Here is a 15,646-nt window from a genome sequence, read left to right on the forward strand (position 1 = left end):
TGAACCAGGATCCAACTGCAGATTCTTGCAGGATGAATACACATGGAACTGCACAGCGGAAGTATCCAACCTGCAAACAAGGGCATGTTATTGTATATCCTATGACCATTCACCTTTTTCTCAGATAGATTTTTCTCTCAGTACTGAAAGAGCTTCTGTAAGAGACAATTTGGGTGGGTGGTTGAAGTAAATGAAGGCTGTTTGAATAGTAAGTATCGGTAGAAAAAAGTGAGATTTTAAATGCTCCTTCAGGTAGTGGGAAATGGTTGTGTGTGGTGATATTTTTCTTAGATGCACTTCTATATTACTCTGTGTTTATAAAACTAAAAAGCTTTTCTTTTCTTTCAAAAGGAAGGAGAGAACGTGCCCAGTGTTCAATAAAGTTGCCAAATTTCAGTGTAGGTAGGATTAATGTCCTTCTTGAAGAGTTTTGAGAAAAGAGGATAACATGCTAGAGGAACATCTTTCCTTAAATTTTCTGTAATTTTAGCATGAAGCTTCAAGACAAAAGGCATTTGTAGAGTTCATTGTAGAAACTTCCCAGTTTTGTTTGTTTCTTACAGGCACCGTTTACCGTGTTTGTGAATACCTGCAATTATCTGATGGCCTGTCATCCAAGGTAAACACCATTGCATGTAAGGGACAGAAAGGGAAGTCATCGAAATAGTTTGGGGCCAGATTGGGGAACTCATAGAGAATTTGAGAATTTGGTCTCAAGACAAAAAGGCTGCCCCACACAAAGATCCTTTCCTCAGTAACAATTCTCAATGGAAACAAGCCCTTGCTCGATAATAAGAGGCCATCAAAGATGCTGTTCACATTTGTTTTCTTGGGTTTTGAGGCTACCAGAAATGTTGTATCTGGAAAACAGCAAGTGAATTTGTGTATAATCTGTCATCATGGAAGTGACAGTTAAAATCTGAATTTTATTTTTTAAATATAAAAGAATGGCTCAAGTAGCAAACTTGGCTCCTCTACTTTTGCATTCTCCAAAAATAGGTACTCCTTGTTTAGTGACTGCAATTGACAAACTACAAGTTCAGCAAAGCTGTCACTAAGCAAAAAAATCACATGGCCACAATTCTGCTTATTATTTTACTTCAGCTTTCCTTTGCTTTGAAGCAGGGGTGTCACAATCATGGCACAGCTGCATCACACACTGGCCACCCCCACACCCCGGTTTAGCGAAGGGGAAAAAAGTCACAATACATCACATAATGACAACATGAGTTTGACATCCCTGCTTTACAGCATTGGGATATAACCCCAAACAGTTGTGTGAACCCAAGCATAAGAACATAAGAAGAGCCATGCTGAATCAGGCCAAAGCCCATCGAGTCCAGCATTCTGTGTTACACATTGGCCCCCTAATTGTACATTGGGATCTTGAGCAGAAGGAGAAGGCACACCCCTCCCTTTCCCTTGACCCCCAACAAATTGTACACAAGGGAATCCTGCCTGCCTCAACCAACATAGAGGCGGCACATGGACATCCATTTCAATAACCACCGATACACTTGGCATCCATGAATCTGTCTACTCCTGCCTTGAAGCTATCAAGGCTGACAGCTGAATTCCATAAACCAACAACCCTCTGGGGAATATGCATTGAAAGGAGTGTAGCTGCAGCTTCTTGGGAGGCAAATGCCTTCAGGTGTGAAAGTGACTAGGATTTTGTCAATTCCAGGCAGCAGCTGCTACCAGGCTGTAATCAACTCATTAACGTTACACAACTGAGCCTGTTAAGTTGTTCTCAGCAGTTTTGGAGTAACCACTGCTACACAAACAAGCAGCTCAGGAAGTGACAGCTTGCTTGGGTTTGATATAGCAATTAAAATGCTGGCTTAGAAACCAGGAGACACTGAGTTCTAGTCCTGCCTTAACCTTGAAAATCAGCTGGGTGATCTTGGCCCAGTCACACACACTCTCCTTAACTCACTTCAGATTGTTATTGTGGGGAAAATAAGAGGAAGAAGGTATGTTGGGATATTTTGTAAATATATATATATAATGGAAAGTAGGATACAAATGAGCAAACATAAATTAAAATGTATTGGCTCTACCAGAGGGTATGGGATAAGCACAAGGCAATGTGGATAGGTAACCAAATGATGTTGTAAAGATAAATGTGGTTATTGATTCCAAAGTTAGTTTTTCATCATATATGTAATGGTAAATTCTCACTATCTGAGGCAATCACTAAATGATAAGATTATAATTTACTGCATAATTCTGGCTGGGGAGGTATGGAATTGAATTTAAATCAAGAAACGTATACTGTATATTTATATATATATATATTCTAAAATGGTCATAAATTAACTACAGTTAACCATGATTGAGGTCCACGTTACAAATTGTTCATATAAAAGTTGAATCATATATGTTCTTTTCCTTCCAAAAGGAACTAACAAAAATGTATGAAACTGAGCTGAACAATCTCTGGTAAGGCTATTATACATCCCTCCAAAATATCTTAAGGAAAAAGACTGCACTCATTAATTAAATTTATAAACTGCTTAAATCTATCTCATGACACTGGGAAATTTACAAAATACAATAGTTAAAAACAAGAATGCACACAAGCTTTTTTAAAAAAAAGTCTGGAAATCGTCACCCAATAAACCAAAACATTGGAAAGAGGCCTCTCCCCCTTCAAACCTAATATATGGAAGAAAAGTTATGGCTTAAAGGAAAAGAACTGTACAAATCTCGGGGAATGTGGCTTATTGAAATGCAGCCAGGCTTAGAACTACAGGAACTAAGACAGGGCTGCCCAACCTTGGCAAATTTCCAGAATTCCCCAGCCAGGCATGCCTTGGTCTAGGAATGTAACCCTCAAGCTTCATTATCTCATGTACATTAGGGTTAAAATAATAGGTTGTCCAATCCCATCCTTGGCCTACACCAGGGGTAGGCAAAATTGGCTCTTCTATGACTTGTGGACTTCAACTCCCAGAATGCCTGAGCCAATCATGCTAGCTCAGGAATTCTGGGAGTTGAAGTCCACATGTCGTAAAAGAGCCAACTTTGCCTATTCCTGGCCTACACCAATCCCTTTGGAGGCAATCCTAAGACTGAAAACACATTGAAAGTCTTCTCTGGATAAGTATGCATTTGCTTTTGGTTAGAGACTACAGTGCAACATTCTTTCACACCCAAGGAGAAAATATTTAAGCTGCAATTCTATCCACCTTTCTGTGGAAGTAAGTTCCCCTGAATTAAAAAAGATTCATTCCTGGCTATGTATATTTAGGGCAGGGCTGTCAAACCCAAGGCCCATGGGCCACATCCGGCCCGAGGGATGCTTAGATGTGACCTGCGGGACTGCCCTGTAAACAGTAAAGATTGGCTTCTTGGTGCCTCTGCTGGCAAAAACAGTGCTTGGGTGGGCCACATGCGGTGGCCGAGTTCTGCAGGAGGCCGTCACAGCAAAAAAATGGAGCCTCCAGGGCCTTCACAGGTGGCACTGGTACATGTGATGTTGAGCTGACCACGCCTACTATGGCCAACTTTGTGGTCGTAAGTCCTCAACTTACGACCACAATGGAGCCCAAATGTTTTTGTTGCTAAATGAGACATTTGTTAACTGAATTTTGCCCCTGTTTACCACTATCTTGCTACGCTGGTTAAGTGAAACTCTGCCTTTGTTAAGTTAATAGCATGGTTATTAAATGAATCTGGATTCCCCAATTAACTTTGTCTGTAAAAAGGTTGCAAAAAGATGATCACAACACTGGGACTCTGCAACCGTCATAAATATGAATCAGTTGCCAAGCATCTGAATCTTTGTCATGTGACCATGGGGAGGCGGCAACAGTCCTAAATGTGAAAAGTGGTCGGAAATCACTTTTTTCAGTGCCACTGTAATTTCAGACTTATTAAATGAATGGTTGTAAGTCAAGGACCAGCTGTATCACACTAGTCTACAGCAAAAATCTAGGCAACACTAGACGGAAGCAACAATAGAACGGGTTTGTATCCTTTTCTTTTGCCATTTATCAGTTTTTCAGAGTTTTGCATATAATCCTGACACCCATTTCCCCTCCTTTATTACAAGGAAATCTCAACATCTGCTGGAAGATCAATTCCATGAAATTCAGGACCTTAAGAACGAAATGGATCAACTGCATTCTGAGATCAGCAACATCCATAAAGGCCGCCTGCAGTCCACCAAGCAAATCCTTCAGGAAAGTGACTTATCAGGAGAGGAGAAAGTAGGAAGCTGCAACTAATCTCAGAAATTCTCTGGTTTCGATCTTTCCAGATTATCATTTTCTTTTGCACATCTATTAGCTACCATAGAATGTCATTTTTCCCCCCGTTTACAAAACTGAAGTCTGTTAGCTGTTCTCATCCCCAGCCTCACTCGTACCAAATATGCTTAAAAAATACAGTAGGGAAAACATTGAACCAGAGTGAGGGTTTCTTTCTTGCTGCAAAAGGGTAAATTATAATTTCATACTGGGCACTAGTATTCCATGTTGCATCCAGTTCTGGTCGCCACAATATCAACAAAATGTTGATAAACAAGGATGATGCTAATTGGGTTTATCTACTCTAATGAAAAGAAGGATTGGGGATGACACGAAAGCAGTGTTCCAATATTTGAAGGGCTGCAGAGAGCAGAGAGATTCAACCTGTTTTCCAAAGCACCTGAAGGCAAGACAAGAAACAATGGATGGAAACTAATGAAGGGAAAAAGCAACCAAGAACCAAGAAGAAATTTCCCAACAGGGAGAACAATCAACCAGTGGCATAGTTTGGACAATCCTAGACCTATGGTGGTGAATCTATAGCATCATGCGAGAGGTGGCATGCAGAGCCCTCTCTGTGGGCACGTACGTCATCACCCCAGCCTAGCTCCATCACATTTCTTCATCAGTTTTATTTTCAGGGAAACAAAAGTTTGTGGGACTAAAAAAAAAATTCACTCAATCAATTCCAACTTCTCATGAAAGGAGAAGATCTCACAAAGTTGGAATTGATTGAGTGAATTTTTTTTTTAGTCCCACAAACTTTTGTTTCCCTGAAAATGAAACTGACAAAGAAATGCGATGGAGCTAGGCTGGGGCGATGACGCACATGCCCACAGAGAGGGCTCTGCATGCCACCTCTCGCATGATGCTATAGATTCACCATCATAGCTCAGGTGTTTCCCAATGGAGGAGATGGGGTCCCCCTCCTCCTGAAATTCATTACGACACAGAGCCGCAATGCAACCCTGGATCGTCTAGGCCAGGGGTAGGCAAAGTTGGCTCTTGTATGACATGTGGACTTCAACTCCCAGAATTCCTGAGCTAGCATGATTGGCTCAGGAATTCTGGAAGTTGAAGTAAAAAAGTCATAGAAGAGACAACTTTGCCTACTCCTGGTCTAGGCTCCTTCTGGCCTCAGTTGCTTTTCCTGCAGAGCTGCCTGTGTTGGGGTACCATGCCTCCCTGCCAGCCAGCTGAACTTCGGTGCACTGCTCCTAGGCTCATCAGCCTCCAGATTCCCACCACCGAGCACAAGTTTTGGAGGGGTGGGGTGGAGAAACAGATGAAGGCAATGAGAGAGAGAGGGAGGGAAGGAGAGAGAGAAATTATATTACAAAAGTTTTTATTGTTATTGAGCATAATATTTCAAAAGCAGAAAAAATGAAGGGGCATAAAAGTTCATTTATCACATTTTTCATAGAACAATTAGCTGAACTCTGCCTTTATCATTATTTTAGATAGTAAAACCTCAGTATTCAGGTTAAATTGCCTTCTTGGAACTTTGCGACAAGTAAGTGGGTTTTGGCTTGCAGTCTCTAAAAGGTTCGCCACCACAGCCCTAGTCATAGGATTCCCACTGCTCATGATAGAGATGCTTATAATAAAAGGTGTTCTAGTATGCTTTAAGTCTTTATGGTGAAGACAAAACAATTACTGCTTTTGGAGAGTTGAGTGGTATAGAAATTAAATAAAATAGTAAATTATGGGATTACCCTTTACCAAAAGTTTAAAGGAAATCTGTACATCTCCAACCTGCTACATGAGATAGTCTGTCTGGATTGATTGATGACTCTAAGAATTATTAAATCACCTCTCCTTTCTATATACTTTTCTTCTCCACAGAAGTTCCAGCCTTTATGTCTAAAAAGTATGAGTATTGCATAGAGATTTCTGCACTGATATAAATTTTTGTCTTTTGACATTAGCCCCCAAATGCCTGTGTCCCAGGGCTGGCTATAGTGTATGCTTCATAGGCATCATCTTTTCACATACTTAAATGACATATGAAAACATCTTAATGCTATCTAAAAGAATTGCGGTGCACACTGTTTTAACCACCAGCAACCATTCCTCCTTAGCTAAAATCTGATAGAAAAATATGATTAGATACCAGTTAATATTCCTTTATCGGCTACTCATTTGGGCACATTTATTTCCTGTCCTTACTCAGCAAACTTGAGAAACAAACCAATTGGCAAATTTTGGCTTTTTTGACATGATGCTTTATTGTCCATATTTGTGTATCTGTTGCTAACAGTTGGAATTAAGTCTATGGTTCTATTTATAACTTACGATATCTAACGTATGTAACTGATATTTGTATAAACCATTTCTCTGGTGCATTTTTCTTCTCCTTGGCAGGAAATTATTGATATGGTCAATCTGGCTTTTAAGAAGATTTTTGAAGACGGTATACAGAAGGCTGACTGGGCTCAAAAGTCAACAGGTAATGTCCTGAAAGATGGAGTGGCTTTGGGTTTGCAACTCACAGCCAGGAGTGTCTTTGCATAAACTGCGACTTGAAAAGTGATTTGAAATCATATCTGACAGATTTTTCTCCTTTTACACTAAAATCTACAAAAGATAAATTACTATTGGATAATTACAGTATGTATGAGTGAATTTAATTTCTGATGAAAAGTTTCTTTATATTTTATTCTGTCCTTATTCTAGCCTTTATAAAAGTATCATCTATCTACATGGAGACTACGCGGGAACTAATATTGAGAAATTACATGTGAATGAATGTAATTTCTGATAAGAAATCTCTTTATATTTTACTCTACTTATTCTAGACTTTAAAAAACATCTGTCACAAGAAAATACATCTAAATGTTCACTAGAAATAGAAAACAACTTGAGGTTACATAATCATCTGTCTGTCTATCTAGGAGCCACGATTGATAAAGACAGGACATCTAAGTCTTTCGATTTTTTACACCAGGAAAACTGTTGGTTTCCATTTATCTCTTCAGCCAACCCCCCTGAAACTATTTTACAGGTGCAGTATTTCTATCATTGCTATTAGTTAATTCAGAAGAATAGTACAATTTCTCAGCTAGAAAAATAGTACTGCCCCGAGTCCAGTTTCTATCTCATAACTATATACATGTCATTATTTTCTTCTGGATGTTTTCTTTAATTTCTCAATCTAGCCTACACTATAGCCCTTGGATTTCCTAGGGATCTTGTATTCCAGATCGAAATGTTGATAAAATCTGACTTCATTTAATTTTAAGGAAAGCTCAGTGCTTTCCTTAAAATTAAAGGAGGCACATATTTGTGAATGGCTCTGCAAACGTTTTCTGCAGTTCTTCAGGGCCTATTTTGTTCTGACTTGAAAATCTAACTGTTGCTTTTCATTGCATTAAACTAAGGCAGAGTTCAGAAGTTACAATAATATGATTTCGGTTGCTTTAGAGCAGGGAGAGGAAGGATGAAGGACTACCAAATTTTTTACCACACTGTGGGCGTGGTTTATGCAGGACGCACTACATTTTCTTTCAACATCTTTCAGTGCAAATTGGGTGCTCTAGGGTGGAGTTCCAATTTCGCTACTCCACTGCATTCCCTCCCATTCGGGCAGTAGCCCAACCCTGGGGAGGGATGCAGAAAACTCTCCAGCTCAAGAACAAAATTTTCTCCTCTGTATGTCGTTTCTGAATGGATATCTGGAATAGTTTGTGAAGTTCTGAGTTGCTGTATTTAAGAAGATTTTAAATGATGGCAAAAGCTGTGATGACGCAGTAGTTAGAATGCAGGATTGCAGGGTAACTGCTCACTGCCAGAAATTCAATACTGACCACTTTAAAGTTGACTTAGTTTTCCTTCTTTCTGAAGTCGGTAAAATTGGGGGCTGCTAATGTTATAAACATCTCAGAGAATGCTGTAAAGCACGGTGGAATGGTATATAAATCTAAGTACTATTGCTATTGCTATAGTGCAGACTGTTTCTCTTTATTTATGCTTTCTGGACGTTGGAAAGCAAAAGGAGAATTCTCTCCCATTTCTATAGAAGTCTTCATTATTGGGCTTCAGAATGGAAGAAAATATTTCATTCATTCAGATGTAGGATGTGTTATTTGAGTGTTTCCTTTATTTATTTTTTTGAGCAATACACACACAAATACCCACACACCCACACACACAATAAGTTTATTGGTAAGGAGTATGCATAAGCACACTATTGTGCCTAGCATCCCTGTCTTATTGTCCTATTTGCCTGTACCTACTTTACTTATGTTTGCGTTTATATCAATACCTGCTATTATTTACACGTTTTGATAAACAAACACATAAATTTAAAAAATAAAATAAATCTGCCAACCTTCCGGGAATATTTCTTTAATCCCATCCATCCCCTTTCTCTGTTCTTTTCACCTTGTACTCTCCTCACTTTATGTAATCCTTTTCCCCAGTTCGTCATCCATATCCTTCATTTCTAGAGGTATAAAAATAAAAATGTTGGAGATCCTGGTCCTTTCTTGCCCATCCTCTTCACTCCTCCCCTCAATGAGATTAAAAGGCAGATAGACAGAAAGAGAATGAGAAAGAGGGAATGCCTCATTTACAACAGAGGAATGAGGGAAGAATGACATTTTCCTGGTTGCAAATGATTGGAAAATTTACACTAGTTGGGATATTATTCTGGTTTAATTACAAAACTCTATTTACCCACTAATAGTTTACTTTGCTGGTGTATCTGACCTCTTAATAAGCCAGAGAAAACACAGATTAGAGGTCAGAAGCAATTTTGTCACACATTCACAATAAAGTTCACCCTACTCCTGGAGAAACCACAGTCATTATTGTACTCACACATCAAATCAATCTGCAAGACCTGAATTCATTTTTTTAATTGATTTTTAACAATTTTAAGATACCCACAACATAAAACAAGTGTATAGTGAAAAGTGCCCACCACCCGACAAGCATACAAACCCCACCACCAAATTGGGGGTGTTTCTTGTATAAACCATTGAACCCCAGAGCAATATATCTATTTACATATTATAGAGTGATTCCAATTTTGAGCATTTTATTTATGTGAATGGTCTCCTGTTTGTAGCCGGATGTTTACCCTGGAAACTGCTGGGCATTCTCAGGATCTGAAGGCCAAGTCGTAATTAAGCTGCCTGAAAAAGTCCGACTCACAGCCGTTACAGCTCAGCACATCTCTAAAGAAATAGCTTTTTCGGAAGGAATCACAAGCGCCTTAAAAGATTTCTTGGTTTATGTGAGTACAATACTATTTTAACTTATCTTATATCTTTCCTCTAAGGTTCATTAAAAGAACTCCAATTTAGGAAGCACCAAGGCTACTATGCCCTTGATATTGAGCTGAAATAGGATATGGAGCCATTCTGGTATCGAGGTTAAGATGAAGCATTAGAAATTAGTGCTCCGAGTTCTATTTCTCCCTTTAGTATAAAAGCCAGCAGAGTTTAGGCCAGTCATTCTCCCTCAGACCAATTCATCTCTCAAAGTTCTTGAGGAAAAATGGGAGGTGGGAGCATCATGAACATATAACAATGAGCTGCCAAAATGTTTACTGCCACACTGTGGGCATGGTTTATTTTGTGGGTGTGGCTTGCCTGCCATGTGACCAGGTGGGAGTGGCTTGACAATCATGTGACTGGGGTGGCTTAAAGGTCATGTGACTGGGTGGTAGTGGCTTGACGACTCTTTTTCAGTTGATTAAGTCACAGTATTTGAATAGCCACCCAAAGGACAAATGATAGACAGCATTATTTGTTGAGGAGCACAGTAACATTTTAAGGTTTTGTACTAAACCCATAAGGTTCAGTATGATAACAGATTAAGCAAGTAGCTCAATTTTCTTTAATTGCTATAAAAGTTAAGATCTAAATAATGATTAAAATGATTAAAGTGTTTATGGGTAAAACATACTATTTAATTATTTCCTATTTTAAAAGCAATTAAGGATCATACTAAGGTACTAGAGAAGGAAGGACAATAAAAATATTATTAAGTAAGTGCATGAACTTACAACTCCCACTGTGTCCCCCTCCCATGGGGGCCGCAGCCCATTATTGTGTACAGATCTTAAATTGTAACAAATAAAGTAAGATACAAATTTAAGAAAAATATTAATACCTTACTTTGTAATATGCAAGCTATTGCTCACTTCAAAAAGCTCCTTTTGAAGGGATTGGTACATAATACACTGCCAGGTTCTCTGGACTGGCAACCTATCAGTAGAGGCTGGATAAACTAGCAATGTTTGGAGTAATGAGCTAAATGGCCATTCCCCCGGTAGAATTCTAAGACAAGCAATTATATCTGCCCAACTCTATCAGCTTCCACCTAAGTAGTCTATTAATTTCTCTTATCCAATGACATGGCCTCATCTTCCCTGGTGTCTTTAATTCAGAAAATGACTAACAATTTCTTTGCTGTTTCCCATATGAATTCATTTAAAGACTGTCCCTTTCCCTACTCCATAGGATACTTCCATAAGGTCCCATAATCTGGGACATTTCCTGCCTTCACTACAACCCCTGTACAGGATAGTGATTTGGAATACAATATGTGGGAGGAGGAGGATGAAATGGACAAAACTTTTGCCTGCTACTTCCAGGGAAAGTCAGAGTCCAGATCAGTACACCAGAGTTGCTGAAAATTAGCAGCATAGCTTTCTGACATAAGCCCTAACATAGGCATCTTAACATTCCTATATCTTCTCTTCTACTCTTTCTTAGATATATTTTACTGTGAGTATATCCTCTATATAACCTACATCATGTATTTTACTATGTGTATACCCACTAAAACCCTCATTGTGTAGTGGACAAAATCAATCAATCAATAAAATAAACATGTTAAAAACAATCTGACAATATCCAGGGTGAAAAATCACACCACTCTCCGTAGCTCTCTGCCCGTTTCATATAAAAAAATTCCGCTCACCATTAAAAGATTGCCTGCTTGTCAAGACTCAAAATTCCTTTTTTTTTGTTTGTTTCTGCATTGACCTGACTTTGTTGGCCAAGAACTACTTCCAGGTTGTCCTTCAGGGCTGCTGCAGCATTCAACTCTTCTACACTGATTCCCTCCTTTTAATTTTAGGGGCTAAATGATGAAACAAAAGAGGAGATCCTGCTGGGAACATTCAAGTATGATACTGAGAAGGAATTAATTCAGACATTCCAACTGAAGGTAAACTAGAAATGGGAGAAGTGGGGTAGAGGTAAAACTAAAGTAGGATAGAGTAAAACCGAAGGGGCTGTGTCAGAGGGAGTTGTTTTGAAAGAATCTCTCCAATTTCTGCCCCATCTACTAAAAATCAGACAACTTTTAATTCAGTACTTTAAGGAGTGGATTAGGCCAGAGCTGGAAAACCAGAGCTCCTCCTGAGGAAATATAGTTTAGATCAGTGATTTTCAACCTTTTTTGTGCCATGGCACATTTTTTACATTTACAAAATCCTGGGGCAAACCACCAACCAAAATGACCCTCTAACACAGTACATATTATATACAGTGATCCCTCGATCATCGCGAGGGTTCTGTTCCAGGACCCCTCGCGATGATCGAGTTTTCACGAAGTAGCGGTGCGGAAGTAAAAACACCATCTGCGCATGCGCAGATGGTGTTTTTACTTCCAACGCCGCCCGCCCTTCGCCCGCCGTTGCCAGCTCCGCTTCCCAGCTGGGAAGCCGAGCTGGGGTGTCCCTAAGCGCGCGCGCGCGCTTGCGGACACCCTAGCTCCGCTTCCCAACTGGGAAGCCGAGCTGGCATTTCCCGAAGCGCGCGCGCGCTTGCGGACACCCTATCTCCGCTTCCCAGCTGGGAAGCCGAGCTGGGGTTTTCCGAAGCGCGCACGCGCTTGCGGACACCCTAGCTCCGCTTTCCAGCTGGGAAGCCGAGCTGGGGTGTCCCCGCGCGCGTGCCACCCGCCCGCCCACGCCGTTGCTCGCGCCTTACCGGGGAAAGACCCAGGGAAGCCTCTGCCCGGCGGGGAAACTCCACCATCTACGCATGCGTGGAAGGGCACGCATGCGCACATGGTGGAGTTTACTTCCGGGTTGAAAACTCGCGATATAGCGTTTCGCAATAGGCGAGATCGCGAAACTCGAGAGATCACTGTATACAGTATAGTTAATAATATAGTTCAAATACCTATATACACCATCAGGATAGACATAACCAGCTGAGGCTTCATCTAGTGGTGGCAACATTTACCTCCAGTTCTGACCAGGATTAGAAATCGGGACCATGGGGAGGAGTAGCAGCTTCAACTACTCACTGCAGCCACACAATGACAAGTGTGCGGCAGCCCGAGCGGGGACCTTCCTGGGTGTGGATGAGAGGCGGCCTGCTGTTGGTTCATCGCTAGTGGTCAGGATGAATCCTAGAATGTGATTGGTCAGTGAGCATTCTCTGTGCCTCCACTCTTCCTGTTGCTGATAGCTGAAGGGATTGTTTATATTCGGATGGAGGTGGCTGGCGGCGGGCCGGATAAATGGCCTCCGCGGGCCATAGTTTGGGGACCCATGTTTAATTTCTCCAGGGAACACCTGACCATGTCTCACGGCACAGTAATGTGCCGCGGCACACTGGTTGAAAAACACTGGTTTAGATAATCTGTGGCACTATAAAGATAGTCCCCGACTTACAGCAGTTGACTTAATGGCTGTTCAAAGTTTCAGTAGCATTGAAGAAAGTGATTTATGAGCATTTTTTCACACGTGTAACCATTGCAGCACCCCTATTTGTACACTTGACACCTGACTCACAATTTGGACAGCTGCAGTGTCTCGGGGTCCATGTGATTAACTTTTGCAACCTTCTGACAAGCAAAGTCAATGGCGAAACCAGATTCACGTAACAATTTGTTAAGTAACAATGTGTTTCTAATTAAACAAATGTGGCAAGAAAAGTCGTAAAATGGGGCAAAACTCACTTAGCAAAATTCTCACTCAGCAACATAAATTTTGAGCTCAATTGGGGTCATATGTTGAGGACTATATATATTGATGGGAGCTAATGGGACATAGCAAAACAAAAAACAAAAAAAATCCACCACAAATCTTCTTTCTGATGAATAACAATCCCAAAGCAGTTATATCAGCATTTGGGAAACAGGTCTACAGATTTATTTTATTTATTTATTTGATTTTTATGCCGCCCTTCTCCTTAGACTCAGGGCAGCTTACAACATGTTAGCAATAGCACTTTTTAACAGAGCCAGCATATTGCCCCCATAATCCAGGTCCTCCTTTTACCCACCTTGGAAGGATGGAAGCCTGGGTCAACCTTGGGCCGGTGATGAGATTTGAACCGCTGACCTACAGATCTACAGTCAGCTTCAGTGGCCTGCAGTACAGCATTCTACCTGCTGCGCCACCCCGGCTCTTGTATATAGATATACAGTATAGGCTTTGCACTCTTCTATTAAACCGATAGAGCCATTCAAGAGGATGACTTCATCTCGATTGCTTTTTATTATGATTGTTCTTTTCCCTCATCTACATTTCAGAATGAACAAGAGAAGGCGTTCCAGTATGTAAAAATCAAAGTGGAGAGCAACTGGGGAAATCCAGAGTACACTTGCATTTATCGAATCAGGGTGCATGGAAGGATGGCCGATATGGGCAAGAAAGTGGATGAAATCTACCAAGATAAATAAATCCTGTGACTTTCCCATATTAAATTTAAATTAAATTTATTAAATTTAAAATAGATTTTGTTGGTTCTTCCAAGACAAACACCACATCATCTGTGAATGCTTGTGTTTTATAAATTTCTTTTTTAATCTTCAATCCTTTTATTTCCTTATCTGCTCTTATTTTAATCAACAATGCCTCTAATGTTAACATAAATAATAGTGGCGATATTGGACAACTTTGTCTTACTCCTCGTTGTATATCTACTTTTTTGGTCTGTTCACCATTTATTATAATTTTAGCTGTTTGTTCTGTATATATAGTGTTTATTATATTAAAAAACTTTGTTCTTACCTCCATCTTGTTTAGTTGTACTTTCATAAAGTTCCAATCTACATTATCGAATGCCTTTTCCGCATCCAAAAATATAAGCACCATTTGCTTTTCTGGATGTTGCTCATAATATTCTAATGTATTTACTATTATTCTTAAATTATTTTTTATTTGTCTTCCTGGTAAAAATCCATTTTGATCACTATGTATCATATTATTTATAATACTTTTAAGTCTATTAGCAAATATTGATATAAAAATTTTATAATCTACGTTTAATAGTGAGATAGGTCTATAATTTTCAATTTTTTCTTTTTCCATGTCAGCTTTATGTATTAAAGTTATTAAAGTTTCTGACAATGTTTTTGGTAATTTACCTTCTATCAATATTTGATTATATGTCTCAAGCATATTTGAGAAAAGTATTTCTGTGTCCAATTTATAAAATTCGGCTGGTATTGAATCTGGGCCAGTCGCTTTATTATTTTTTTGTTTCTTTATAGATTGTTTTAATTCTATGTCTGTAATAGGTTTGTTTAGTCTTTGCTGTTGTGTTTCAGTTAATGCTGGTAACTCTATTTTTTCCAAATATTTAAAAATTAAATCCTCACTTATTTCTTCTTTCATATAATTGTTAATAAAATTTTCTATCCATTTTTTGTACTCTGGGTCTTTTATTATAGTTCTATTCTTTGTCCAATTTTTTATTTTTCTTTTACCTTTCCAATATATGGATAAGGGGTTGTGATCTGCCCAAGTATTTGTCAAGTTGTTTTTTCCTGAGTTTGTGTCGTTTGTATGACCTCTTGAATGCCTGCTAGTGCTCCTTGAATAGTCTGGAAATTAGAGTCCATAGGTAGCTTTTCTTTTTCTTTCTCTTTGGCCAGCATTGTAGTGATGGTCCTTTCTTGTACTCCTGGAGAGAGGGATCAGGTGGGGAAGGGAAGAAAACAAAGCTTCTAGCACATAGTTAATTATTAAGAAAAATAGGAATATAATATATAATATAATTCTAATAAAGAAATTTATAAAAATTTTAAAAGAAGTAATAGGTAAAGGAGAAAGGAGAAAAAAGAAGAGAAAAAGAAGGAAAAACCTATTACAGATGTGTTTAAGAGAAAAGGAAAATATTTAAAAATTGTTTCTAATATTCAAAAAATATAAAAAGGTAACAAAAAAGAAAATAGTCAAAAAATAACAATAATAATCACACTTTGAGTTAAAAAGAAAAGGAGAAAAAAAGGAAAAAATATCAAAAATCTAAAAAAAAGGTCCAAAAAGTTCTAATAAGTCCAAGTAAACCAAATGTGAATTATGCTTTAATAAGAATATCCAAATAATATAAATCCAAAACCAATGTCCAGTATGATTTCCAAGTTCAAATAATTATAAAAATAAAATCCAGGTCTCCTTATTTTGTAAAAAG

General features: G+C 39.0%; 1 protein-coding gene across 1 annotated transcript in view; it reads left to right on the plus strand.

Annotated features, from left to right (window-relative positions):
* The window catches only part of LOC139159557 (SUN domain-containing protein 3-like), a 46,026-nt gene extending 32,116 nt beyond the window's left edge, over positions 1–13,910 (plus strand). The window contains exons 4-11 of the mRNA XM_070736867.1: positions 564–619; positions 2,405–2,445; positions 4,061–4,217; positions 6,621–6,705; positions 7,151–7,260; positions 9,328–9,495; positions 11,349–11,438; positions 13,761–13,910. Of these exons, the coding sequence (XP_070592968.1) occupies positions 564–619; positions 2,405–2,445; positions 4,061–4,217; positions 6,621–6,705; positions 7,151–7,260; positions 9,328–9,495; positions 11,349–11,438; positions 13,761–13,910 (857 nt within the window). The remainder of the gene's footprint in view (positions 1–563; positions 620–2,404; positions 2,446–4,060; positions 4,218–6,620; positions 6,706–7,150; positions 7,261–9,327; positions 9,496–11,348; positions 11,439–13,760) is intronic.
* The last annotated feature ends 1,736 nt before the right edge of the window (positions 13,911–15,646 follow it).

This window comes from Erythrolamprus reginae, chromosome 2 (assembly GCF_031021105.1).
Source record: "Erythrolamprus reginae isolate rEryReg1 chromosome 2, rEryReg1.hap1, whole genome shotgun sequence".
Taxonomy (NCBI): Eukaryota; Metazoa; Chordata; class Lepidosauria; order Squamata; family Dipsadidae; genus Erythrolamprus; species Erythrolamprus reginae.